The sequence below is a fragment of the Mustela lutreola genome, chromosome 4, assembly GCF_030435805.1.
Source record: "Mustela lutreola isolate mMusLut2 chromosome 4, mMusLut2.pri, whole genome shotgun sequence".
In the NCBI taxonomy this organism is placed as follows: Eukaryota; Metazoa; Chordata; class Mammalia; order Carnivora; family Mustelidae; genus Mustela; species Mustela lutreola.
The window spans coordinates 196,053,188-196,081,156 of NC_081293.1; the positions used below are offsets into that span (position 1 = coordinate 196,053,188).

The window sequence follows — 27,969 nt, forward strand, 5'->3', positions numbered from 1 at the left end:
GGCCAAGAATTAAAAAGGACCAAAGTCTTTACCATAATAATTTTCTGTTAGAGGAAGAAACAAAATAAACTGGTGGCAGTATTACCATATTACTGGCAGAAGTAGCCTTTGTTACTCCATGAAGCTCAGTTAGAAGTGTCTTATTTAGTAATGCAAATGTTCCTCTTTGTTGGCCATAAGAACATCCAGCAGTCTCCAGGACTGAGAAATGAATGTTCTAGTCTTGTAAGGTCAAACTTTAACATTTTAGCTACCACTTAAAAAAAAATTGTTTGTTTATTTATTTATTTGAGAGAGAGAGAGCATGAGACGGGTGAGGATCAGTGGGAGAAGCTGACTCCCTGCTGAGCTGGGAGCCCCATGGGGGACACAATTCTGGGACTCCAGGATCATGACCTGAGCTGGAGGCAGTCGCTCAACCAACTGAGCCACCCAGGAGCCCAACTACTACGTTTTTAATGATCAGAAAAATGAATTTCCTTTCCAAGAAAGTTCGCATTTTTTCTTTACTTTCTACAAGTTCACTCTGTTATGGCGACATTCTCATTGAGAGAATAGCGATTTTTAACTATCAAACATTCACCATTTGACCAAAATAGATTTTCCGGCCGACTTCATACTGCAGGTGTGACCACACTGTGAGAATAGCTCGTGCGCGCCAGAGCAGGTGTCCCAACGGGACGGTCTCACACTTGAGTGATCTGGTACTTTGTTACGGACATTGACTTGATTCATGGGTAGAAATCCGGGTTTGGGAAGATCTTCAATCATTCTGGGCATGTTTGAAATGAGGACTGAGCTGGAAACTCAGGGTTACGCGTTTATCCTAACCGCGACTCACACTCTTGTCAACCCGAAACACACAACCTCCGCAGACAACGCCGGGCTCTCCCCGTCCTCTGGTACAGACCCCGCAAACGACAACCCCAATAATCCGAGAGGTCAAGACGACTGTAGACTTCAGTTTGGGTCCGAACAGGGGCCGCGCTCGCCGCATTTGCTGTTTTGCAAACGAGGAACGTCCGCCCATCACGGTTTCGGGCTGCTCCGTGCAACGCACCGGCTCCCTCGGGCCGGTTTCGCTCTCGCACCCCGCCCACCGCCGCCGTTCCAAGTGGGGCTGCCCTCCCGCCCTCCCGCCTCCCTTCGGGCGGGGCCCGCTAAGTGGGGCTTCGGGAAGAAAAGCGCGCCCCAGAGAGAGCCCGACTGTGGGGCTGGGCCCTGACCCTTCCGTGCGAAAGCCTCCGGGTTAAGCGAGCAAACCACCCGCGGGCGCCGCTCCGCCGCCGCCGGGGCGGAAGTGGCCGCGGGGGCCGGCAGGGGGCGCGCTGCGGCGGCGGGCGGGCGGGCGGCGCGTCTAGGCCGGAGCCGTTCCCAGGGTGCGCTCGGTGTCCACAAAGCGCCAGCTGAGGGGCCGCTGCGGGCCGAACGCCGCTGAGCCTGCCCGCCGTCTCCCAGCCTCGCCCGCCGGCCGCACCGCCTCCGCTGCGTCCTCGCGCCCCGAGCAGCCGCGCGAGCCCGGGCGGGGAAGGCAGGACCGGGCGGGCGCCGCCTGCGGAGAGGCCGGGGGCCGGCCTGCGTGGGACCGCGCGGCGGCGGCGGCGACTCCGGCGACTGCGGGCCGGGCCGGACACGGCGCAGGGCCATGGCCGAGGCGGCGCCGGCTCCGGTAAGGGCGGCCCGCGCGCCGAGCGCTCGAGCCCGGGACGGTCGGGGCGTCTGGGGCTCTGCGCCGCACACCCGAGGGAGGGGAGCAGGACGGGGCGGCCGGCCTGTCAGGCGCCGGGCCCCGGAGCACAGGCGCTCCCGGGGCCCCGCTGGCGGGGAGAGGCCGGAGGGGCGGGTGGGACGCCGACGCCGAGCTCCGGGCCGGGAGGGCGCGCCCCCTCCCCCATGGCGAAGCCCCCGCGGCCGGGGTGCGAGGCCCAGGGCTCCCCCTTCCCATCTGGAGGTTCGTGGCGGCGAGCGCCTCTTCCGCTAGTGAAAGACGCGTGAGTGAAGAGGGGCTCCTCGCGCTTGGTGTCAGCCCCCCTACAGCCCGCCAGACTTGGGGGCCATCAGCCGTTCTCGGCTTCGGGAGCCGTCGGCACAAAATCACCTCGGTGCAGGCCACCTGAGCCTCGCACAGCCGCAGATGCGGCGGCGACGGGAGCTGCTAGGCGGGAGGAAGGGCTGCGTGACACGGGGACCCCCAGTGCCCAGTATCTGACAATGCCCGCCGCGCAGGAGGCCCCCTCGGTCAGGACTGCTCAATGACGGACTGACTGGTGCGGGTTCCGAGGACAGACGGGATGAGCTTTGACGTGTTTATTCATTCCGCGGGTGTTTACCGCAGGCGCGCCGCGGGCCAAGCCGCCTCCCGGTTGCTATAGCTGCAGAGATGACCGAGAGAGTCCTTGCGCACAAGAGCCACGTAGGACGAACGGGGACGGGTCCAGTGGCATAGCACTGAATTATGCCTTGGGTTTGTCAGCTAAGAAGCCTTTGGTCACCCCCAAGGAGCGCTGTTTTATGGGCCAGGGGCCAGGATGAGCAATCGAGGACTACCTGGAAAGTGAGACGGGAAGGGAGAGAGGGAACCGTAGCGCAGATAGGAGTGCAGTTTCGGCCCTGGGATCTATTTTCCTTTTAACTGTAAATATATACATATTTTTTAATGCGGTAAAGATGATTATGTCTCTAAGGCCAACCATATCTAAGAAATAGGATGGAAACTACAGATTTAACATTACATTTTCTAGTAGTCACATTCAAAAAGTAACAAATCAATGAAATTAATTTTAATATAATTGTGCCTACAGAATATTTCAGTGCATAACCAATATTAACAAGTAAGTTTTACATTTTCCCCCCATACTGAGTGTGCAAAATCTGGTGTGTATTTTATACTTACGGCACATCCCAATCACAATAACCACGTTTCAAGGGCTCAGTAGCCACATGTGGCTACTGTACTGAATAGTGCAGGTCTGTCTTTCAGAGAAAAGAATCAGGAGAGATTGAGATACTGACCATTAAAAAAGAGAGAGAGAGAGAGCTAGAAAAGAAGAGAAAAGAAAAAAAGAGAAATGTTCCTCAAAATGTGGCAAGAGTTTGGCTTTTAGAGCCTAAGTGGAGTGATTAGTTGTTGTTGTTGTTGTTGTTTTTTAAGATTTTTATTTATTTGACAGATCACAAGCAGGCAGAGAGGCAGGCAGAGAAAGAGAGGAGGAGGAGGAGGCAGGCTCCCTGCTGAGCAGGGAGCCGGTTGTGAGGCTTGATCCCAGGCGAGCGGAAGGCAGAGGCTTTAACCACTGAGCCATCCAGGTGCCCCGGAGTGATTAGTTTTAAAGAGGAAACTTTTTTCCTGTGGGAATGGAGAAAGCATGGGTTAAGCTACTGATAAGTTTGAAGTGGGAAGGAATGTGGAAAAAAGGAGAAAGTTGAAAGAGTTTCAGTGTCATTACTAATTTTTTTCTCAAAGTAGGAGGCCATGTTGTCCCCTGAGATTGAGGGGGCCTGCAGCGGACCACAGTCTTAGTGCTGGTCACATTCTCCCTGCACCAGCACCAGCGGCATCAGCATCAGAATCAAAATGCAGAATCGGGGTTTTCCTCCCAGACCTCCTGAATCAAAGTCTGCATTGTAACAAGCTCTCCAAATGCTTCTTAGGCACATTAGTTTCAGGAGTGTGCTGGGGGTTTGTAGTGGCCACTTTATGGAATGGGAAGAGAAGCCCTGGGGGGTGAGGGGGAGGGCATCAGGCAGCACTGAATTCCTGCCTCTTTGCTTAGAGACCATTGGTGTGTGGTGACACCAGTTTTCCCTGTTGTGTGACTTCCTTTAGTCGGGTTTACCAGCTTGCTTATAGGAAGAGAGAAGGAACAATTAGACAGATTCAGAGCTGGAGCCGGTGAGGCAGAGAAAGGGTTGGACGTGGTTGAAATGACCAACCGAGGAAAAAAAACAAAGACAGGAACAGGCCAGTAAGCCAGGAGCAAAAGGCATGGGTCAGGGGGTTAGTAGGATTGAAGAGCAAGTAGCCAGTGAGCTGGAGAGTTGGGAGGTTGTGGCCGGGGAGGGCATTATCAGATTCATGGAGTTGGAGGGCTTTGTAGAGGTCGTTCTGGTCCACTCCTATTTGTTGTCAGCATGTTTGTTTTTTTTTTTGACACTTTTGGTCTTGCAGCATTTTCAGTGACTAGGCAGCCTGTTATTTTCTTGGAGAGATCTAGTTTCAAAAATTATTCATATAGGCCAGGGTTTGCCTGCCTAAGAATTCCACGTTGGTTCTAGTTCTGCCCTCTGGTGTGAATGCAGTATAATATTGAACAAGTGTGTTCTGCCTTCTGTTTTATAGCCATCAAATATTTGACAGTAGCCATCATGTTTTCTCTATGCTCACATTCTCAGCTTTAATTAGCTATTACTGAATGGTATGGTTGTGATTTGTAAGCAGGGTGATGGGCAGGGCCAGAGCATGTCAGTAAAGGGTTTATCAGAAGGCAGTGAGTTCAGTGAAAGCTGGAGAGATCTGATGCACTTAGGCCTTTTCCAGAAATAGAGGGTACATCAGCAACCTGAGCTCTGGACGGTTGGCTGTAGGGCCTAGCGTCCCAGGTAATATGCCAAGTTGGTTCTCCACCCGGTTTCACTCATTCACTGTCTTACTTAATTCATCTCTGACCCACCAAAGCAATTCTCTTGGCTTTCGATGCTGATGAGCTCCACAAAGATGAGGCTTATGCAGACAGTGTGAAAACGAGATCTAGATTCATATCAGCTGGTCAGCCAGTTAACCAGTCCTTTGATTTCAGTTTGGCGCAGGGCTCCTTCCAACACTCAATGTCTTGTCTCGTCTCTCCACTGCATGTAGACTTCTGAATGGGACTCTGAATGCCTTACATCCCTGCAGCCCCTTCCTCTTCCCACGCCCCCAGCAGCAAATGAGGCGCACCTGCAGACCGCAGCCATCTCCCTGTGGACGGTGGTGGCAGCCGTGCAGGCCATCGAGAGAAAGGTGGAGGTCCATAGCCGGCGACTCCTACACCTAGAAGGACGGACAGGGACAGCAGAGAAGAAGCTAGCCAGCTGTGAAAAAACAGTGGCTGACCTTGGGAACCAGCTGGAGGGCAAGTGGGCCGTGCTGGGGACCCTGCTGCAGGAGTACGGGCTGCTGCAGAGGCGGCTGGAGAACCTGGAGAACCTGCTGAGGAACAGGAACTTCTGGATCCTGCGGCTGCCCCCGGGCATTAAAGGAGATATCCCAAAGGTAATGCCCTCCCTTCTAGATGGAAAGTGGGGCCCCTGGTCCATTGACAAGGAGGAAGCCTGTTGGCCAATCAGGCTAAAGGAAAGATGAAGATTTTCTTTGTTTATCCCTTTGAGAAGCATTTTTTTTTTAATGATTTTTTAAAATTTTTTATTTTTTATAAACATATAATATATTTGGGAAGCATTTTATGTCCTATTTAGCAGTGATTTGAAGTGTCAAACTCTTTCCAGTTCACAGTTGACTACTTGGCAGATAGATTTTTTTTTTTCTTATGCTTTCTCTTATGCTTTTTCCTACCCTCTCTTTCTGACTCACTTTCTTTTCTTTTCTTTTTGTTTACCCGTTTGCCTCAAACTTGGTGTGGAAACTAAATTAAATATTTAAGGGATGCCTGGTGGCTCAGTTGGTTAAGCCGCTGCCTTTGGCTCAGGTCATAATCCCAGGGTCCTGGGATCAAGTCCCACATCAGGCTCCTTGCTCAGCAGAGCGTCTACTTCTCTCTCTGCCTCTGCCTGCTTGTGCTCTCTCTCTTTCTTCCTCTCTGACAAATACATAAAGAAATAAAATCTTTTTAAAAAATTAATTAATTAATTATTTAAATCAGCCTGTTTGAATCTGTTGGTGGTTCTGGCGAAAAAGAGGCTGAGGGAAGAGCTGTAGGGTAAATGGTTAATATAAGGGTTCGAGGCCCTCTAGGTCTGGACTTACAGAGGTTGGACCTTTAGCATCCTTTACAGAAGTGTGCTGTGTTAGGACCAGCCCTGCTGGAGGGAGTAACCCATAAAGCAAAAGAAGATGAACATCCTTCTTAATAAGCCACGGACTACAGCCTTGAGGTGGCTAGTTTCCTGGAGGAAGAACTGTTTGCTCCATATCTATATCCTGAAGGCACAGCATTGAACAATTCATGTAAGGGTCTCTGGAGCTTAAATATTAGTGGAGAAAGAAAAAGAATATAAACAAACAAGAAAATAAATCCATTTAAGTGCATAGATAAAAATAAAAGTGCTGTTTGGTGGCTTATTTTATTTTTTTATTTATTTTTAAAGATTTTATTTATTTGACAGACAGAGATCACAAGTAGGCAGAGAGAGAGAGAGGAAGCAGGCTCCCTGCCAAGCAGAGAGCCCGATGCAGGGCTCGATCCCAGGACCCTGGGATCATGACCTGAGCCACCCAGGAGCCCCATTGGTGACTTATTTTAGATGGGATTTTCAGAGAAGCCCTCGTAAAGGTGCTGATGTTTAGGCTGAGACTGAACGACAGGAAGGACCTGGCTGTGAAGGTCTGAGGAAGCGCTGTCTAGGCGGGGAGAGTGCCCAGTGCGGAGTCCCAGAGACACGGACAAACGAGGAGCACTCGGGGCAAGGGAAAAGGCCCATCAGCAGGTGTGTGGTGACTGGAGGGGGTGTCGGGCTCAGTCAGGTCATGCAGGGCAGTTTTTCAGCCCTGACTTCTTACATTTTGTGGACACCACAGCTAGAGATTCTGATTGAGTGGGTCCCAGATAGGGCCTAAACATTAATAATGCTTGCTTGCTTTTTTTTTTTTTAACTGATTAATTGATTTCAGAGAGAGAGCGCCCCAAGCATGAGACATGGGTGGGGGGGGGGGCGGAGGGAGAAGCAGACTCCCCGCTGATCAGGGAGCCTGATGCAGGGCTGGATCCCAGGACTCTGGGACCATGACCTGAGCTGAAGGCAGACACTTAACCAACTGAGCCATCCAAGTGCCCCGACATTAATAATTCTTACAGCTCCATTAGTGGAGTCTAATATGCAACTGGGACTATGAGTCACTGACATAGGGGTCTGGAGACCAAGGTAAGGAACTGGTTTTATCTTGGGTGTAATGGAAAGAAATTGAGGGTTTTAAGCAGAGGAGTTATATCTGTTTATATTTTGAACGAATCGCTTTGGCTCCTCTGTGGAGGACGGGTCAGGGTGGTAGGAACAGAAGCAGGGAGAAACACAGTAGGCGGCTGTAACGGGGGGGGGCGATGAACATGGCTTGGGCAAAGGTAGCAGTGGGGGAGATGGATAGTGGACAGATGCAGGATGTTTGGTGGAATTGATGGGTGGGGGTCACTGATGGGAATTGGGAATGAGGAGTGAAGAACAGTGATCATTGTTAATTTGCTGGGTGATAATGCACTTAGAACTTGGGTTTTTTTATTTTAAAGATTTAATTTATTTTTCGAGAGAGAGAAAAAGGGAGAGTGCACACGTGTGGCCAGGGAGAGGCAGGGGAAGAAGCAGACTCCCCAGTGCGCGGGGAGCCTGATGAGGGGCTCGATCCCAGGACCCTGGGTTCATGACCTGATCTGAAGGCAGCCGCTTAACTGACTGAGCCACCCAGGAGCCCCTGGGGTTCTTATGAAAATTATTGAAGCACTTAGAACAACCCTAACTTGTGCAAGATCACATAGGTGGGAAATGCAAATAATAGAGTGATATCGTAACCCAGGTGGCTCCAGAGCATGTGCTCTGACCCACCGTAGGTTCACTGACCCGTAGGCTCCCGGATGGGAGGTGGTGGCCTTTACTGAGATGGGGACTATCTTGAGAGGTGGGAAGGAATGAGGACTTCTCTTCTGGCAATACTGGGTTTGAGACGCTCGTGACGCATTCAGGAGAGATGTTAAGTGGTCTCTGCGGCTCAAAGATGAGGAGTATTTGGCAGTCACTGGTGCACAGATCACACTGTAAGTCATGAGACTGGAGGTCATTGCCTCAGGAGAGAAAGTGGAGAAGCAGGGGGAAGAGACCCAGGATCATCTCCAGGAGCAGCAGAGCCAGCAGAGGAGGCTGAAGAGGAGGGGCCAGTGAGGTGGGAACAAGAGGGGAAAGTCTGTGGGGTCACAGGACAAGGAGAACAGGCATTCCAGGAGGACCCATTCCAGGAGGACCCATTCCAGGGTCCTTTGGGTTGCATGTGACCGAGAGGTCCAGAAAGACCATGACAGAGTATGCTTTGGCAACACAGACCTAACCCGTGGCCTTGCCAAGAGTTCTCTTGGCCCCGTGCATGTGTTGGGGGTGGGATTTGGGGGAGGGATAGAAATCTGAAAGGGGGCCGGTTGAAGAGTGAGTGGGGAAGAGAGACTGATGACCAATGCCTCTGTGCAAGCTTGCAGAGAGGGACATCAGTCCACATCTGACAGAGAGCCTTCCCCACTGTGGTTCACATGTGTGTCCACAGCCTCTCCTGGAGATTAGCAGAAAAGCTAAGTTAAAGTGTATATCCGTTGTCTTACCTGGAGAAATGGGTAACAGTTAAACTCTTAGGGTGCCTGGGTGGCACATGACTTGGCTTTGGCTTAGGTCATGATCTCAGGGTTGTGAGGTGGAGCCCCATGTCAGGGCCGTGCACAGCAGGGAGTCTGCTTGAGTTCCCTCCCTCGCTGCCCCTCCCTCCCCAAATAAATAAAATCTTTTAAAAAAAAAATGTGAACTCTCCATCTTAAACTCCAAAATCATACATAAAATAATGGGATTTTTCTTAAAGATTTCTTCATGAAATTAGAATATACTGTTGATTTACTAGCTTTAAATACGGGAAATAAAATCTGTCTTTGTTGAAAATGCTCTTATTCTGTCCTTACTTTTGAGGGCCCCTGAGTTCAGAATAATTTTCCCATGGTGTTCTTCTTAGATTCAATTTTTTTAATTGTGGTAAAATAGGGGCACCTGGGTGACTCCATTGGTTTAGTGTCTACCTTTCGCTCAGGCCATGATCCCACGGTCCTGGGATTGAGCCCCATATCAGGCTCCCTGCTCAGTGAGGAGTCTGCTTCTCCCTTTCCCTCTGCCTGCCACCATCCCCCTTCTGTTGCTCCTGCTCTCTCTCTCTCAAGTAAATAAAAGCTTTAAAAAAATTCGTGAATTGGGGTGCCTGGGTGGCTCAGTGGGTTAAGCCGCTGCCTTCGGCTCAGGTCATGATCTCAGGGTCCTGGGATCGAGTCCCGCATCGGGCTCTCTGCTCAGCAGGGAGCCTGCTTCCTTCTCTCTCTCTCTGCCTGCCTCTCAGTGTACTTGTAATTTCTCTCTGTCAAATAAATAAAATCTTTAAAAAAAAAAATTTGTGAATAGGGGCGCCTTAGTGGCTCAGTCAGTTAAGCGGCTGCCTTTGGCTCAGGTCATGATCCCAGGGTCCTGGGATAGAGTCCCACATTGGGCTCCCTGCTCAGCAGAGAGCCTGCTTCTCCCTTTCCCTCTGCCTGCTGCTCTGCCCATTTGTGCTCTCTCTCTCTCTGTCAAATAAATAAATAAAATCCTTAAAAAAAAATCATGATGAAATAAATACAACATAAAATTTACCATTTTAACCATGTTTAATGTAGCTTAGTGGCATTAAGTACATTCACATTACTGTGTGATCTTCGCTACCGTCCATCTCTAGAACCTTCCAAACTGGAACTCTATCCCCATTAAACACCCCAGCCCTCCTGTCCTACCCCTGGCACCCACCATTCTGCTTTCTGTCTCTGTGAATTTGACTATTCTGGGGATCTCATATGAGTGAAATCATCCACTCTTGGTCCTTTCGTGACTGGCTTATTTCACACAGCATAACACCTTCCAGGTTCACCCATGTTATACTGTGTCAGTGTTACCCTTTTTTTTTTTTTTTTTTTTTTTTAAGATTTTAAAATTTATTTGTTTGACAGAGAAAGTGAGAGAGCACAAGCAGGTAGAGAAGCAAAGGGAGAAGGAGAAGCAGGCTCCCCAATGAGCAGGAAAGCCCGATGCAGGGCTCAACCCCAGGAGCCTGGGATCATGACCTGGGCTGAAGGCAGACGCTTAACTGAGCCACCCAGGCGCCCCAGTATTTCCTTTTTAAGGCTGAGTAACACTCCATTTCTCTCAGAACTTTAAAGGCATTGGTCCTTTGTCTCAACATCAAATGCCATTGATGAAAACTATAGTGTCAAATCAATTCCAAATTAGTATTTTGGTATTCCGAATAAATACAAAATCCATGTGTAAGAAATGTATTTTCTTCTCTCTAGAAGTTTTCATCGTCCATTTGTACTTGTTTTTCTATAGTGTGTTGGAATTGTGTCTGAGGTAGGTCTTTTAATATTTGTGTCAGGCAATTGGTATGAGCTTTTAGTCAGAAAATGGGTGTCTTTACAGCTCTGGAAACTTTTCTTCCATAATTCTATTTTTATATCATCTCATCCCCATTTCTCCTGTTCTTTCAGGAAGGATGGATCATCATCTTTGTCTCGGAGTTTCTCTTCTTCTTCTTCACGATTAGTGGAATTCCCTGACCATTTTTTCCAGCCCTTCTCATTTTTATTTTAACAACTTAATTTTCAAGGATATTTATTTCTAGCTCCTTTTTTGGAAGCAACCTGAATTTTTATTTTTTTTTTAATTTGACAGAGAGAGACAGTGAGAGAGGGAACACAAGCAGGGGGACAGGGAGAGGGAGAAGCAGACTTCCTGCTGAGCAGGGAACCTGATGCGGAGCTCGATCCCAGGACCCCGGGATCATGACCTGAGCCGAAGGCAGACACTTAACAACTGAGCCACCCAGGCGCCCCAACCTGAATTTTCTTAAATGAATGCAATATATGAATTTCCCTGGAAATACGTGTTAGAGGTTTGTTTGATTTGTTGGTATTTTTTTTCTTCTAGGATAGTTCTTAGTGTTTGTTCATCCTTGTGCTGTATTTTTTTTTTAAATATTGAATGATGCTAGGTTGTATATGTGTAAGGATTTGACTGATTAATAGGTTAACTATAGGAAGCTGGCCTGTTTTCTCTGCCACCACGTGAGTCTGTTTAAAAGGTTTTATTTTTGTAAAGATTTTATTTATTTATTTATCAGACAGAGAGCACAAGCAGGGGGAACAGGAGAGGGAGAAGCAGACTCCCCCCTGAGCAGGGAGCCTAATTTGGGGCTCGATCCCAGGACCCTGCGATCATGACCTGAGCCAAAGGCAGACACTTAACCAACTGAGCGACCTAGCCACCCCCATGTGAGTCTCTTTAGCCAAAAGATCTTTCTTTTACAGGAGAGAACTATCTCCACTGATGCTAGAGCTCGGTGGACTTCGCTTTGAGGTGCTGTGGCAAGGAGCAGATAGGGAGTGCGAGGACCACCCAGAGGCCAGGAGTAAGGCAGTGGCCGACTCCAGGCGTGCTGTTCCATTTCCTTAGAGGTGATATCTGCGGTGTCGGCTTCAGGGTCAGTGCTGCTGCTCGGTCACTCTGCTAGGCCTGCCAAGATGGCAGGGGAAGGGTCCCTGCTATTCTGAAGACAGACCTTCAAACTGCAGTCTCTAATTGCCTTCATTCCTGCTCCGTGTCTCTGTGAGCTTTGAGCTTGGAATTCTCTGGATTCCTCAACTGTAGGCCTTCCTGTGCGTGGTCAGAGCGGCAACTCCCTCGAGCACCTTGGGGCCCAGCACATGCCTGTCCTCTGTGTCACAGTGAGAAGCTCTTCAAAAACTCTGGCTGGACGATGGCTTCTCCCCATTCTTGGCATTGCTTTAGATTTGGGCCCTGCTGATCTAATTTACTGGCATTTCAGGAGTGCTCTGGGAGGGAAGGGAAATACGTATGGGCTTAGTTCATAGTCTTTTTTTTTTTTTTTTTTCTTAAAGATTTTATTTATTTATTTGACAGACAGAGATCACAAGCAGGCAGAGAGGCGGGCAGAGAGAGAGAGAGAGAGGGAAGCAGGCTTCCTGCGGAGCAGGGAGCCCGATGCGGGGCTCGATCCCAGGACCCTGAGATCATGACCCGAGCCAAAGGCAGCAGCCTAAACCACTGAGCCACCCAGGTGCCCCACTTAGTTCATAGTCTTGACCCAGAAGCCCATCCTGACCCTTTATTTTTATCATGATTTTATTGTATATGTTTCTCTTGTACTGTCAAATCTCTTGTGTAGTGATGTTAGATGAAAATATGCTATTGAGTATCTATACTTGTCCCCACCCTGGCTTTAGATGCTGAGCAAAGTATAAAATGACAAATTATCGTTCTAGTCCCTAAGAACAAAATTTCTAGTTGGGGGGGAAAATCCACAAATGAAGCAATTGGAAAATAAAGCCAGTTGCCTCATAGTATTGTATAGACCATTGTTTCTTTTTCTTTTTTTTTTTTTTTTTAAGATTTTATTTATTTGACAGAGAGAGAGAGATCACAAGTAGGCAGAGAGGCAGGCAGAGAGAGTGGGGGAAGCAGGCTCCCTGCTGAGCAGAGAGCCTGATTCAGGGCTTGATCCCAGGACCCTGAGTTTTTTTTTAAGATTTTATTTATTTGAGAGAGTGAGACAGAACAAGCAGGGGGAGCAGTATAAGGAGAGGGAGAAGCAGGCTCTCCAATGAGCAGGGAGCCTGTTGTGGGCTTGATCCCAGGACCTTGGGATCATGACCTGAGCTGAAGGCAGAGGCGTAACTGACCGAGCCACCCAGGTGCCCCGAGTATGTATTCTTTTTGTTGAATTTTTTAATCTTGAGAAAACGTGTGTGTGTTGTAGTAGTAGTAGTAGTAGTAGTAGTAGTAGTAGTAGTTACCAGGAGTCTTTCTTGTTCTCTGATTTTCCTTTTCTCATAGCATCCTGTTTTATTTTATGGGTGGTATAATATCTCTCAGATCTTTGTGGGGATACTACTTAGGAGGTAGCAGTAGTGTGGTTTTGTTTTTTAAATTCTGTTGCCTAGGCATTTCTGTTCTTTACACATTTTATCCCTTCATTTTTAAAAAATTTTTAAGATTTTATTTATTTGTCAGAGAGAAAGAGCCTGAGCACAAGCAGGGGGCACGGCAGGCAGGGGGAGAAACGGGCTCCCCGCTGAGCAAGGAGCCCAATGCAGGACTCGAACCCTGGACCCTGGGATCATGACCTGAGCCACGCAGGCATCCCTCCTCCCTCATTTGCTGTTCATGTGGCAGGCTGTCCTAACTGGTCCTTGAGACTTCGTACTTAGCTTGTATTTCAGAGTTTAACGACAGGAAGCTCCAGTGATGGGAGGGTGAGCTCGCCTCATGACGAGCGGCTAAACAGCAGAACGGGGAAGCGTTGTGCGAGGTGATAGTGTCCACACTGGGTACCTGGAGAGGCAACTCTTGTATTTCTTTCCAGGAGAACCTTCCACTTTTTGTCCAGGAGAAAGTGCCTCTCTTTTTAGAAAAAACTATGCCGGAGGATGGGGGGATTCTGTTCTGCAAATGACCATTCCCTACATGAAGCCTGAACTCCAGCCAGGCAGGCTTCAGAATTCTCCTCTGAAAGTTCTCTGCAGTCTTCTGTGCTTCCGTGTTTTCCCGTTCCCGTCAGGCCTGTCTATAACCTGTCCGTCTTTTAGGACTAACCAGAGCCCCACCTCTTCTAGACTCATCCCATACCCATTGTAGCTTAATACCTAAAATTTCTGGTCCATGTCTTTAGTTTGAACATAATCATATGCTTGTTTTGGGCAGAAACCATTTTTTATGATCTTGATAATTAGGATAGGCCTTGTACTTAGTGGATATTCAGAATATGCTGTATTGTGAGAACTTAATAGCTGCTCTGCATTTGTGCCTGTCTCTGTGAGGGACTGTTTACAGTAATGTCCTCCAGCCTCCCAAAACTCGGAGCCCTGATCTATCACCTTTCTCCCTGAAAACCTCTTGGACTTCTGGAGGCTGAGTCTGTGCCTTACATTTTTCCTGTATCCTTCCAGCGACTCACACAGTGTTTTCTGACGAGGAGGGACTCCGCGAGATACCCAATGACTGAACTGCAGTGGGGGGACCTAAGCCCAGTGCGATTATCATTCCAGGTGCCGGTGACATTTGATGATATCTCCATCCAGTTCTCCACTCCAGAGTGGGACAAACTGGAAGAACGGCAGAAAGAACTTTACAAGAATATCATGAAGGGCAACTACGAGTCTCTCATCTCCATGGGTGAGGCCGAGCTGTCACCTTTTGAATGGTGACTCCAAGGCGGCTTTGAACAGGCCCTTGTCCCCAGCAGTCCTCATTTCCACTCTGTCCTCACACACTTCACACTTGATAGCAAACCAGAGATTTCCAGTTTGCCCTTGCTAAGTGGGAAATCACGAGCTCTCCTTCTGCCGATTTGCGGGATGGAGGGTGCAGCTCAGGGTTCTGGCTGGGCCGCATGGGTGTCCTTCACTTTGAAAGGGGCTTGTTCTCCGCCTTGAGGCACATTGTCCCTGTCCCTCAGTGAAAGCAGCAGGCGGCCAGTGCTGATGTGGTATGCGTACCTTCCCACACGTTACTACCCCTCTTACGTGCTTTCCAACGAGATAGCATCCATACAGGAGGTAGATCAGTGGGGCCAAGTGATACAGATTGGGGAAGGAATCCCCCGGGACCGTGGACCTCAGAGCCTGTAGCTCAGGCTTAATGGCAACTCGTTGTCGTCCTCATTGATCTCTTGGTCATCCCCCCTTTCCCTTCGTCTCCTAGATTATGCCATGAATCAACCTGATGTCTTATCTCAGATTCAGCCGGAAGGAGAACACAATACAGAGGAGCAGCCAGGACCAGAGGAAAGTGAGATTCCCACAGACCCCAGTGAAGGTAAGTAGCAGAAGACATGGTCTCCTCCTTGTTTGCCTTTTCTGGTCAGAGACAGTGCGGCTCGGAGCCGAGTAAGCAGGGCTTGGGGCTTCCAGAGGCTTCCCATGCCAAAGCAGCTAGACCATGAATGGATCCTCAGGCATTTAAATAGGAGCGAGCACTTAGACACGGCGGGTCCTTTGCCTTCTGCCGTGAGTACCACGAATCTGGGGCTATTAATGGTATCCCACGACAAAGTCCTGAGACCTAATTATTTAGTACAATAAACATGTCCTTAGATGGCAGGGAAAGTAGTTGTGCTCATGTGAGGGGAAGTGGCTTCAGTGAGTGTACACCCAGTTGTTCAGAAATGCTGGGGGCGGGCTGGGCGTCCGTCCGGTCCCTGGGAGACGCACGGAGCCTGCAGAGCCTGAGGATGTCCACCTGGGCCAAGTGGATTTCGCTTGGCTGGGGAGGCTAGCGCTGCTGAACGCTCCCTAGTTTATTCGGCAGCCGCGGGCTGACACTGGGCGGGAAGGACTGCTCAGCCCAGTCCAGTGGTTTTCTTTCTCTCACGTCCCGCCTCTGCTGTCAGCAAAAGCTCATCGTTTCGTTCTTTGCTGCATAGAAAGTTCACCCTTCAGACATCTCTATTAGATGAACTTTTCTTACCACCTACTCCCTCTCCCATACACTGTTATTTTTTTCTAACATCTTATTATGAAACTTTCCAAACAGAAAAGTTGAAATAATTTTGCAGTGAACACCTAGATACCTACTACCTAGGTTCTGCCGCTAATATTTTACTTTTCTTCATTAGCAGTATTTATCCATCTCTGCATCTCTGTTAATCCATCCTATTTTCAATGTATTTCCAAATCAATAAAGACATTAACACATTTCCCCATAAATAGTTCAGGATGAATATCATTAACCTAGAGTTCAATATTTTTTTTCTTTGTTGGTAAATTTTACATACAGTGAACTGCTCAGATCTTAACATTCTCTGATTTTTGAGGAATGCATGTATCTGCCACACATATTCTTTTTAAGAATGTATGGGTGAGGGCGCCTGGGTGGCTCAGTTGGTTAAGCATCTGCCTTCAAATCAGGTCATGATCCTGGGGTCTTGGGATCAAGCCCTGTGTGGGGCTCCCTGCTTGAGGGGAACCTGCTTCTCCCTCTCCTTCTGCCTGCTACTCCCCCAGCTTGTGCTTTCTCTCTAATGAATAAATAAAATCTTAAAAAAAAAACAAACAAACAGAAAAGAATGTGTGAGTGATTATATTAAGCAATGTAACAGGTTGAATTTGATTAACTTTATGTCATAGATATAAATAATCTGAAATCATATCAAAAAGGTGGGTGACTTGATTACAGTAATTATTAGAAATTACTCCTTAGTTTACATTATTAGTTCTCTGACAGTTTTCAGCTAGTATAAATCAGTGTGTCATTTTATTTTGGGGAACAAATGGCAGAGGTGTAACTTGGTTTTGTAATGATGTGTGAAAGTTTTAGTTAGCTGCCGTCTTGTCAGTTTATTTTTACCGTGGTTAAGACTCCATTTGGGCAGTCAACCATATATGTTAGCACAGATTTACATAAAATTAAACCAAACAGTGTAAGCATTGGATTTCTTTAATGCTTTGGTTAGATTCTGTGCAGTTTTAGCTTACATTGCTGATTATCAATCTAGATATTTACTAGAACTTGAGGATAGGATTCAAATGATTGGGACTGATCAATATATAGCATTTTTTAAAAGATTTTATTTACTTATTTACTTATTTGAGAGAGAGAAAGAGAGTAGGGGGAGGAGCAGAAGGACAAGCAGACACTGCACTGAGCAGGGAGCCGGATGCGGGGCTCAATCCCATGAGTCCAAGATCACGACCTGAGCCAAAATCCAGAGTCAGATGCTTAACTGACTGAGCCACCCAGGTGCCCCTATTTTTTTTCTTAAAGATTTATTTATTTATTTGGGAGAGAAAGTGTGTATAAGTGAGGGGCAGGGGGAGAGGGAGAAAGAGAATCCCAAGCAGACTCCCCGCTGAGCGTGGAGCCTGACGCAGGGCTCGATCTTATGACCCTGAAATCACAAACTGAGCCAAAATCAAGAGTCAGGCACTTAACGGACTGTGCCACCCAGGCGCCTCAGTACTTGTTTTCTTTGAAGATATGCTCCAGGGGCACCTGGGTGGCTCGGTCAGTTAAGCGTCTACCTTTGGCTCAGGTCATGATCCTGGGGTCCTGGGACTCTGTGCTCAGCAGGGAGCCTGCTTCTCCTTCTAACTCTGCCCCTCCCCCTGCTTATGATCCCTCTTTCTCTCTCAAAAAAATAAAATCTAAATATATATATACATGCTCTAGGCTGTGCTGGGGGTCCCCAAGGCCACCCCCAGGTTTGGTCCTTTACTAGGAGGACACACAGGATTCAGCATAAAGTCATGCGTAGGGTTAACGTTTATTACAACAAAAGGACCCAGAGAAAACCAGCAAAGATAAAAGGCGCTCAGGGCAAAGTTTGGAGGGAACCAAGGGCAACCTTCCAGAGGCCTCTCGCCATAGAGTCTCACAGGACACTTGCTGTCCCTCTAGCAATGAGTTGTGACAACACATGCAGAGTGTTTTCTCCCAGAGAAGCTCATTAGAGCCTCGGCATCCAGGGGTTTCACCGTGAGCTGGTCACGTAGGCCTCCTCTGCCTCACACCAGAATTCTAGACTCCGGAAGGCAGACAGATAGATGCTCAGCCTCAGCGACAGTGCACAAACAGGTCAGGCCTGGTGCAGCACTCCTAACACTGCGGGCAAGTTTTCTATCTGCACAGGGATGTAAACCTTACAGGCAGGCCCTTTTGAGAATAGGCAGTCTCAGGCTGCCTCTTACAGATTTTCTTTCTCCTAACACACAAAAAAACTCCCAATTCCTTTCCATGGAGAATAGTAATAAACTGTCTGCTTATTAGGGTTCCTAATAGATTGTCACACACAAATACTAAGTAGAGGTACTAATTCGAGGCCACGTTAGTGATATAACTAATAAAATATCTTTTTGATTGTTCTCCACTTAGGGTTCTTTTTTTAAGTAATTGCTTTACCCAAAGAATCAATTTTTTTTTTCTTTTCGGCAAGCAGCCTCTTTTCTATAACATAGTTTTTAAAAATCAATTTTCACATACTGTGTAATTTGTTGTTAGACTGGCGTGTTTATATTGGAATATTGATGTACTTTTAGAAACCTTATTATTATTATTTTTTTAAGATTTTATGTATTTATTTGACAGAGATCACAAGTAGGCAGAGAAGCAAGCAGGGGGTGGGGGGTGGGGAGGCAAGCTCACTGCTGAGCCAAGAGCCTGATGTGGGGCTTGATCCCAGGACCCTGGGATCATGACCTGAGCTGAAGGCAAAGGCTTAACCCACTGAGCCACCCAGGTGCCCCTCAGATTTTATTTATTTGACAGAGAGAGAGAGAGAGAGTGAGAGAGGGAATACGAGCAGAGGGAGTGGGCAGAGGGAGAATCAGGCTTCCTGCCAAGCAGGGAGCCTGATGCGGGGCTTGATCCTAGGACCCTGGGATCATGACCTGAGCCGAAGGAAGCCACCCGGGGGCCCCTAGAAACCTTAATTTAAAACAAACAAACCTTAATTTTCTAAAATACATTTGGATTTTATCCATATTTCTTATAAAGCTCATAATTTATTATTGTATTTCATTTTGGAGCTTTAGAAGAGCTGTGCATTATAATTAAGTTTATAGGTAGAATGGTAGGAGGGATTTGACGATAGTGATGGTAAAATGTGACAGCCCTTCCCTTTTATGTCCAAATATCTTGGAATTAGTTTTACATTCTGTCTCTGTCCCCATCATCTGAATTTGATGAAGAGAAAGAAAAATTATCATATCTCCCTAAGGAGTAGTCATTGATGCCTGGTGTCTTGGATAAAATTGCATATAATTAGTGGAGAACAGTAGTGAGTGGGAGGGTGCAGAAAAATATAATCTTGAGGTTTTCTGCAATTCTTCTTCAACTGTATGTATTACTAGGGCCACGTGCAGACCAGCTGTGTGTGTGGCCATTATTTGGTGACTTTTTTTTTTTTTTTTTAAGATTTTATTTATTTATTTGACAGAGATCACAAGTAGGCAGAGAGGCAGGCAGAGAGAGAGGAAGGGAAGCAGGCTCCCTGCAGAGCAAAGAGCCTGATGCGGGGCTCGATCCGAGGACACTGGGATCATGACCTGAGCTGAAGGCAGAGGCTTTAACCCACTGAACCACCCAGGCGCCCCTATTTGGTGACTTACAACTTGAATATTGAACTACCAAGTTTTTAGAATTTTTTGGAGAAATACTTGACCCAGGAAGTTCAAATGGAATAATTACTGAAAGTCCTTTATCTTTGCCTTTCTTCTGGTTCAGAAGCCATGAACTCATGCCAAGACTGTAGCATGACCCAAAAGGAGAGTGAATTCATTTCTAAATCTTGCAGCTGTGGGGAGACTTTGTGGGTCATTGTTTCGGGTACATGGCGATGATCCTGTCTGTCCTGTCTGCGTCTGTTCATTCTGGTCCACCAAGGCTGTCTTTTCCTAAACAAAATCAGTGACTAAGGCACATCCCAATAAGATAATTCTTTTATTTTAGTTTATTGTATTGGAGAACAAGAATCATTCTGGGAATGATAGAACTTGGAAGTGGGTTTTTGTCTGTTTGTTTGTTTTTTGTCAGAGAGAGAGAACACAGGCAGACAGAGTGGCAGGCAGAAGCAGAGGGAGAAGCAGGCCTCCCACTGAGCAAGGAGCAGGATGTGGGACTCGATCCCGGGACGCTGGGATCATGACCTGAGCTGAAGGCAGCCACTCAACCAACTGAGCCACCCAGGCGGCCTGAACTTGGAGGTTTTAACTTATTACACCAACATTTAACACATTCACCTGGCAGCATTTTAGTCCCACATCTGTTTCACAGAAAGTTTTAAAAGAAAGTTGCTGTATTTTTACCAGTGGTTGTTTCACGTGTCAAGTATTGTTTGTTGTCTGCTTAAAAAGTCCGATCTCACCCCCATTTTAACCCGGTTTATACTTTCGTCCATACCCCAGAACCTCAAGATTCTAGCTTCTTTGCAGATAGCATGGGTCCTTACACACACATACACAGACACACACACAAGCACACACCATCAGATTTCCTCATAGTTAAAATGACATTCAAACAGTATGGACGTTAAATTTTTATGTTTTCTCGGGATCAGCTTTTCTATTTTTATTTATTTTTTTAGTTTTTATTTATTTTAGAGAAAGCGTGCGAGCAGGGGAAGCGGCTAAGGGAGAGAATCTCAAGCAGACTCCCCACTGAGTGCAGAGCCCTACACAAGGCTTGATCTCTCAAACCTGAGGTCATGACCCGGGCCAAAACCAAGAGGTGGAAGCTCAACTGATGGCGCCACTCAAACGCCTCTCAGCTTTTCTACTATTAACTTCCTCTCAAAACTAGAACCTCAGCATTTTTCCATTTCCTCCTACCTGATTAGTATTCAGTTTTTCTCTGTTCTCTGGCTTTCTCCAAAGCCTGCTGTTGGCGTGAACCAATGATTTTACTTTCGTCCTATGTTTCTGTACATCTTCACTGTTGGGGTTCCTCAGGCCTGTGAGGGTTGTGGTTTGAGAGCTGCTGTGTGGCCTGACCAGCAGTGGCCGTATCCTGTCGCCATGCAGGTGTCTGTAGGAGGCCATCACAGTACTCAAGTTCTCCTGCTCCTTTCTTCTCACTTCCAAAAGGTCCTAACGCTATCCTCCCACCAAATTACAGGAGCCACTACAGTACGCTGTGCGTTCTGTGACGGTAGTGCCAAGCCCCAATTATTTTATCAAATCAGTATTTCCTTAGTTGTGCTGATCTAGTTAAATGAGCAAAGGAAATTTCAGCATCATTATTCAACAGGAAGGGTTAGCTTCGTGGGGTTCTCATGTTCGGTGAAGATATACTTAGCCAGTCGGTTCTAATAACAACAGCTGTTTACCCGTTTCTGGAGAACTGAGTTACTTTTTTTACCCTTCCATAGTTTTTATGGTTGACTGCTGACTAATGTAACAAAAGATTGGAAAGAATCCAAATACCCATCAGTAAGGGACTCTTGAAGAAACAATGGGACTGTTACATAGTACGGCTGTAAAAGGAATGAGAAAGATCTCTGTGTACTGCTATGCACGGACGCCCAGAATATATTGTCAAGTAAAAAACGGGTACAGAACAGTTTGAGCAGTATGCCATAGAAAGGGGGGAAAAATGAAGATGTATAGATATTTGCTTATATTTTTACAAAGAAACAATGGAAAATTAAAACAAAAAGCAGTAAGAGTTACTTCTATACAAGGAGAGAGAGATTTGAGATGGAAGCTAGTCCTCTCTGATTGTATTTTATAGTTTTGATTTCAGAATCTTATAAATATTTTATAAAATTTTAAAAAATTAAAAAAAAATCAGGCACAGGCTGAAATAATTACCATATGATATGTGCATGACATACATATGTAGAACAGATTTCTTTCAAATGACTAAAACAATATTTTAACTGTATATCCCTAGAGGGATAGATCCTGAAGACTAAGGGTCACAAAATAATCTTAAATTGAGTTCATATTTTTGTTGATATATTGGTATTCTTTTTTTTTTAAGATTTTATTTATTTATTTGAGAGAGAGACAGTGAGAGAGAACATGAGTGAGGAGATCAGAGGGAGAAGCAGACTCCCCATGGAGCTGGGAGCCCAATGTGGGACTCGATCCCGGGACTCCAGGATCATGACTTGAGCTAAAGGCAGTCGTCCAACCAACTGAGCCACCCAGGCGCCCATATTGGTATTATTTTGACACAAGTATTCAGATAAAGCAAAGATTATGGTAATGTCATGAGAAACCAAAACTCTCAGGGTAAGGGAGATAATATACAAATATAAAATCAAAGGACTTGGGGCACGTGGGTGGCTCAGTCGTTAAGCGTCTGCCTTTGGCTCCGGTCATGATCCCAGATACTTGGAATCAAGCCCCGCATTGGGCTCCCTGCTCAGGGCAGAGCCTGCTTCTCCTTCCCCCAAACCCTCTGCTTGTGTTCCCTCTCTTGCTGCCTCTCTCTCTCTGTCAAATAAATAAAATCTTTAAGTTAATTAATTTAAATAAAGTAAAAGGACTTAAAACCCTGTAATCTTAAATATGGAATCATAAATTTTAACATAAATTCATGAACTTTTTTCTAAGGGTGCCTGGGTGGCTCAGTCGTTAATCAACTGCCTTCAGCTCAGGTCATGATCCCAGGGTCCTGGGATCAAGCCGCACATCAGCCTCCATGCTCAGCGGGAAGCCTGCTTCTCCTGCTCTCACTTCCCTGCTTGTATTCCTTCTCTCGCTGCCCCTCTCTCTGTCAAATAAAGAAAGAAAATCTTTAAATAAGTTAATTTATTAATTAATTAAAACAAAGTAAAAGGACTTAATTAAAACCCTGTAACTGTAAACATGAATCATAAATTTTAAGATAAATTCATGAACTTTTTTCTACAAGATAACGTATTTTAATAGCTCTGTCCGTGGAAAGAAGCTAGAAGCAACAGCAAACTATGAGCAGTTAGCACCCTTCTCATCCAGATCGCAGTCTCTAAATTCCACTTCGCAGATCAGCGATTGTGTGGATGGAGCCGGAAATGTACAGAATGCACCTGGGATAGTCTGTGACATCAGAAATGAAGGAAACTAGATGTTTGATATGTGAAAAGACAGAGCTGCTCTGAAGAGGCTCCTGCTGGCCAAAGAAGGGACAATTGGAGCGATGAATTGAAACTCATCAAACAGGGGCACCTGGGTGGCTCAGTGGATTAAAACCTCTGCCTTCAGCTCAGGTCATGATCCCAGGGTCCTGGGATTGAGCCCCGCATCAGGCTCTCTGCTCAGCGGGGAGCCTGCCTTCTCCTCTCTCTCTGCCTGCCTCTCTGCCTACTTGTGATCTCTCTCTGTCAAATAAGTAAATAAAAATGTTAAAAAAAAAAAAAAAAGAAGAAACTCATCAAACAGATAACATTCTACGAGTTCATAATGATAAACCAATAAAAGAAAAAAAGTCAAAATCATTTGAATGACATTGGGAGGTTTTTACTTTTTTTTTTTTTTTTTTAAGATTTTGTTTATTTATTTAACAGACAAACATCACAAGTAGGCAGAGAGGCAGGCAAAGAGAGGAGGAAGCAGGCTGTCCTTGGAGCAGAGAGCTGGATGGGGGCTCAATCCCAGGACCCTGGGATCATGACCTGAGCCGAAAGCAGAGGCTTTAACCCACTGAGCCACCCAGGCACCCCAACATTGGAAGGTTTTTAGTGTGCTAACTCACTCAGAAAATTAATGAAGAGAAACAATTGTGCATTTTAGAAGTCTTATAGTTTTGATGAATAAGAAAGTTCTTCCTCTGGATAGCTGCGAAAAGATCCTCTTCCTTAAACCCTGTCCGTCCTCTCCTGCTTTTCTCTTTCTCCATGTGTGGGTATAAAATCTGGGAGAAAAGAAAAATAAGGTTGGACTGTGTTTAATACATTTCATCTTGTAGTTTAAAGAGGGAGCTGGAAGGGCAGCCTGGCTGCGTGCGCCAAAACCTGCGTCCCCCCAGTGTCGCCGCACAACTGCCAGTCTTTTGGGCCTCAGTCTTGTCAACCTCGTATTTCTGCTTTGGACACACCTTTAGATTTCCGTGGTCTCTGATTTAAAAGGCACTGGGCAAAAACAGTGAGTTCTGCCTACTTGTTACACATAAAACCAGAACCTGCCTACAAGGCTCTTTGGAGAAATAGTCTAGTTTGAATTTACTCTCTGCACCTTGTCAGCTTGCCAGCTTGTCCTTTCTGGCCAAAAAAGGCTAAATAGGCCTTCGCTGGGATAAGACGCACAGCTGTTTCTGTACTGACCAAATGAGCCATGTTATGTGCAAAGCTTTTAGAGGCTGTTCTTTTTTCTTTCCAAAAGAACGCCCCCTCTTCCCCCACCAGGCTGGAGGGACTCACGGAGACTATTCTCCTCTCTCCTGGGGATTAGGAAACAATGAGCTGTATCACTTAATAGGCAGAAGTAATACAATCTTTTAGAGCCCAGAATTGGGAACCTGGAAAGTATGTTTAAGGAGTCAGATCTGTGTTTAAACAGACCTGACTTTGTAATTCTGGGGATGCCTTTGTTTTTTTAATTAACATCTAAGGAAAACCTTTTTGGTCAATCTTGGTTTCTTCTGCCTTTTTCCTCTATATTTTATTTTTATTTATTTTTTTATAAGTTTTTAAGATTTTATTTATTTATTTGACAGACAGAGATCACAAGTAGGCAGAGAGGCAGGCAGAGAGAGAGGAGGAGGCAAGCTCTCCCTACTGAGCAGAGAGCCCAATGCAGGGCTCGATCCCAGGACCTTGGGATCATGGCCTGAGCCGAAGGCAGAGGCTTTAACCCACTGAGCCACCCAGGCACCCCTTTCCTGTATATTTTAAAGCAAACCTTTGATAATGTGGCATTTCATCATAAATACTACCTTACTGGCAATGTATTAACCTCTAGGGGCCCTCTCTACCAAAATGGAGAAAATAGACCCTGCTTCATAATTTCATAACTGAAGCTGTGAGAGGAATTGAAAACATTTTGGAAGTGAGAGTGCTAACAAAATGGAAGGCACTGCTGATTCTAGAAGTATATCAAGGTGTCCTCTCCAAAATAAAACCTATGATTTTTTTAAACTGAAAATAGTCACTGAAGTTGAGTATATCCTGTAAAAATACATACATGTGTCTTCATTTCGAACTGGTTCTCCAGTTGCTGGATGCCTTTTTTTTAAAGGCTGGTGCAGTTTTGGTTTTGTAATCAGAGATAAATATTTGGGCAAGACAGTGTTCAGTAACCAACATGATCATTTTCACTTTCCGAGTCGAGCCCTGAAGGCCATTCTCTTCCCCCCAAACAGAGCCTGGCATTTCAACATCAGATATTCTGTCTTGGATCAAACAAGAGGAAGAGCCCCAGGTTGGGGCCCCACAGGAGACCAAGGAGAGTGACATGCACAAGGGCGCCTATGCTGGTGAGTGAGGAATCTGAGATGCCCACACCCAGCCTCTGCTCGGTGGCCAGGACCAGCTGGGGAAGCTCAGGTCATGAGCTTGTGGGAGGGGGGGTTGTGGAGGTCAGGAAGTGGAAAAAGAATGGGGGCAGGGGAAATGCTCTAGGAATTTAGAGATGAAAATGAAATCAAACTAAGATGAATTTTAAATGAGAAAACACACTCTTTTAAGTATAAAAACAAAGTAGATTTGTTAGAGGAAGAAAAAGAAGTGCACTGAGAGGGACCAACCGCACGAGAACGGGGAAAGACGCAAGAACATGGGAGATCATGTAGAAAAGAACCAAAACGGGAGGAGACCAGCCAGAGCAGCAAGAGTGTCCTTGGAGAGGCGCAAGTGTCGCCGAAGTGCTGTCCCTCGGGACAGACGGTGGTGGCAGAAGCAGCAAATCGCTTCTTTCTAAGAGCCTGAACTTCAGCAAAATTTTGCCTTCTGAATTGTAGAAGAGACTCTTGAGGCCAGAAGGAACCCGTTATATGACTTAACGGAAGCTATTTTTAAAGATCTATTCCCTATGTTCTTTTAGACTCTAGGAAACAGAAATAAATAACTGTTTCTGTTCCTCGGGTATTTTTATCGGGCACACACACATCAGTCCTGGGCATGCCTACTGTTAAGTGTCCGCGGTGAGTGGGCCGGGTGACTTCTATAAAAGAAATGAGGAGTTTGGAGAACATACGTCAGTTTTAGTTTGGATGTCCAGATAAGGCCCACAGCAGGCTGCGAAGCCAGAATTGGGCCCTACAAGATTGGTGTGATAAGGCTGGGCGTACTTCGGGAAGTCGGGAAGACAGGGGTGCGGGCTACAAAAGGGAGGGCAGCCTGAGCAGAGATGCAGAGGCAGAAACAGGGACTTCGTTTTCAGGGAAAGCAGGGAGCGCTCACAGGAAGGAGTTATCTGGCAGACCCGAGGGGAGTAGGAGTGGGTGAATGCGGAATTTTAGGCCTTGTCACAAAAGGGAACAGAGTCAAAGGCCGGGAGCAGAGGAGAAACCTAGCGAGAGGAGCGCTGGCAGGGTGGAAGCGGGCGTTTCTCCCTTTCCGAGCGCGGGCCGGAACAGGCACAGCGGAGAGCTCTCTGATGATTTGCCGCAGGGACCGTCCAGGCCTTGATGCTTGTCTCAGATCGCCACCGACTTCCTCTCTGGGCCCGTTACAGCTCAGAGCGGCCTGCGGCAGCCGGGTAGCATTGCGGGGAGCCACCACGAGGCCCTGACCGCTGCTAGCAGGTGTGACTCTGAGTCCTTTCTTTCAGATGAAGATCTCGTCATCAAAGCCGAAAGCCTCGCCAGAGCCTCCTTGTGCCCAGAGGTCCCAGTCACCTTCTCTTCACCACCGGCCGCGAAGGATCCTTTTCCGGATGTGGCTTTCAAAAGCCAGCCGTCCGCCTCCATGGCGCCTTTTGGACGTCCGGCCACGGACCTGGCCGAAGCCTCCGAGGGCCAAGTGACCTTTACTCAGCTGGGCAGCTACCCCCTGCCCCCTCCCGCCGGGGAGCAGGTGTTCTCGTGCCACCAGTGCGGCAAGAGCCTCAGCCAAGACATGCTGCTGACCCACCAGTGCGGCCACACCGGGGAGCACCCCCTAGCCTGTGCCCCGTGCCCCAAGCACTTTCCCCCGCAGGCCGAGCTCGGTGGCAGCTCCCAGCCCCACGCCAGCGAGACGCCCCCCACCTGCCCGCACTGCGCCAGAACGTTCACGCACCCGTCGAGACTCACCTACCACCTGCGCGTCCACAACAGCGCCGAGCGCCCCTTCCCCTGCCCCGACTGCCCCAAGCGCTTCGCCGACCAGGCGCGGCTCAGCAGCCACCGGCGCGCGCACGCCAGCGAGAGGCCGTTCCGCTGCGCGCAGTGTGGCCGCAGCTTCAGCCTGAAGATCAGCCTCCTGCTGCACCAGCGGGGCCACGCGCAGGAGCGGCCCTTCTCCTGCCCGCAGTGCGGCATTGACTTCAACGGCCACTCGGCCCTGATCCGCCACCAGATGATCCACACGGGCGAGCGGCCGTACCCGTGCCCGGACTGCAGCAAGAGCTTCATGCGCAAGGAGCACCTGCTCAACCACCGGCGGCTGCACACGGGCGAGCGGCCCTTCAGCTGCGCGCACTGCGGCAAGAGCTTCATCCGCAAACACCACCTCATGAAGCACCAGCGCATCCACACGGGCGAGCGGCCCTACCCCTGCGCCGACTGCGGCAAGAGCTTCCGCTACAAGCAGACGCTCAAAGACCACCTGCGGTCGGGCCATGGCGCGGGCTGCGGGGCCGACAGCGACCCCTCCGGGCAGCCGCCTGGCCCCCCGGGACCCCTCCTCCCGGCGCTCGAGGCCCCGGGCCTGGCCGCGAGCACCGAGGGGCTGGAGGCCAGTCAGTGGTACGACGGGAGCAGAGGGAGCGTTCTGTGAGCCTCGCTCCTCCGGGGGCTGGCTGTGCTCCGCTGTTTCCCGCGCCCGAGAGCCCCTCCACGCCCTCCACCCCCTGCAGCGATCGCTCTGCGGCTCCCCGGCGACTGGGGATCGCAGACACTTGACTAGAGACATGCTGGAAGTTTGGAACTTCACAACATCCCAAGAACACATTTCGAAATCCGGAAAGACCTGGAAGGGAGCCCGGCATCCCGATCTTTACAGAAGTATTACCTAAGCAGAAGTTATGTAAGAGGGGTACAGAGAGGTTGGAAAGCGAGATTTGGCCCGGGTTAGTCCATCCCAGGGTGATAAGTTGATACTGACTGTGGCTCTCGGTAGAGACAGGTGCATGGGAGGAGCCTCCAGATTTGGAAGCCCAGCATGAGGCATGAGGGTGTTTCATTGAACCTCATTGATTCCCTGATGATAAGATGGTGGTTAGAAGAGAGTGTTGGACCCTCGGGCAGTGGTACCGCTTCTCCCTGGTAGCAGCTTAAAGTCGACTCCTGTGCTCAAGCGCTGTCTCTCCCGGAATGGTAATGCAAGACTGCCTTCCTAGGTTTCCTAGATTAATTCTTCTGATACACTTTGTTTAATTTGGGTGGAGAGCAAGAAGTCTGACCTTTTTTTTTTTTTTTTTT

General features: G+C 47.8%; 1 protein-coding gene across 1 annotated transcript; it reads left to right on the forward strand.

Moving 5' to 3' along the window:
• The first annotated feature begins 1,346 nt into the window (after positions 1-1,346).
• On the forward strand, positions 1,347-27,948 carry ZNF398 (zinc finger protein 398). The gene is made up of 6 exons (XM_059172175.1): positions 1,347-1,669; positions 4,856-5,251; positions 14,037-14,163; positions 14,692-14,805; positions 24,769-24,882; positions 26,178-27,948. Exons 1-6 carry the CDS (start codon positions 1,646-1,648, stop codon positions 27,323-27,325), a joined length of 1,923 nt encoding a protein of 640 aa, XP_059028158.1. The 5' UTR covers positions 1,347-1,645; the 3' UTR covers positions 27,326-27,948.
• Positions 27,949-27,969: the final 21 nt, after the last annotated feature.

Bases quoted from the DNA above. Each gene is read 5' to 3' on its own strand.
- ZNF398 (XM_059172175.1), top strand. From the start codon at position 1,646: ATGGCCGAGGCGGCGCCGGCTCCG. The intron at 5,252-14,036 runs GTAATGCCCTCC...TTATCATTCCAG, and splicing joins TTAAAGGAGATATCCCAAAG to GTGCCGGTGACATTTGATGA. The intron at 14,164-14,691 runs GTGAGGCCGAGC...TTCGTCTCCTAG, and splicing joins CGAGTCTCTCATCTCCATGG to ATTATGCCATGAATCAACCT.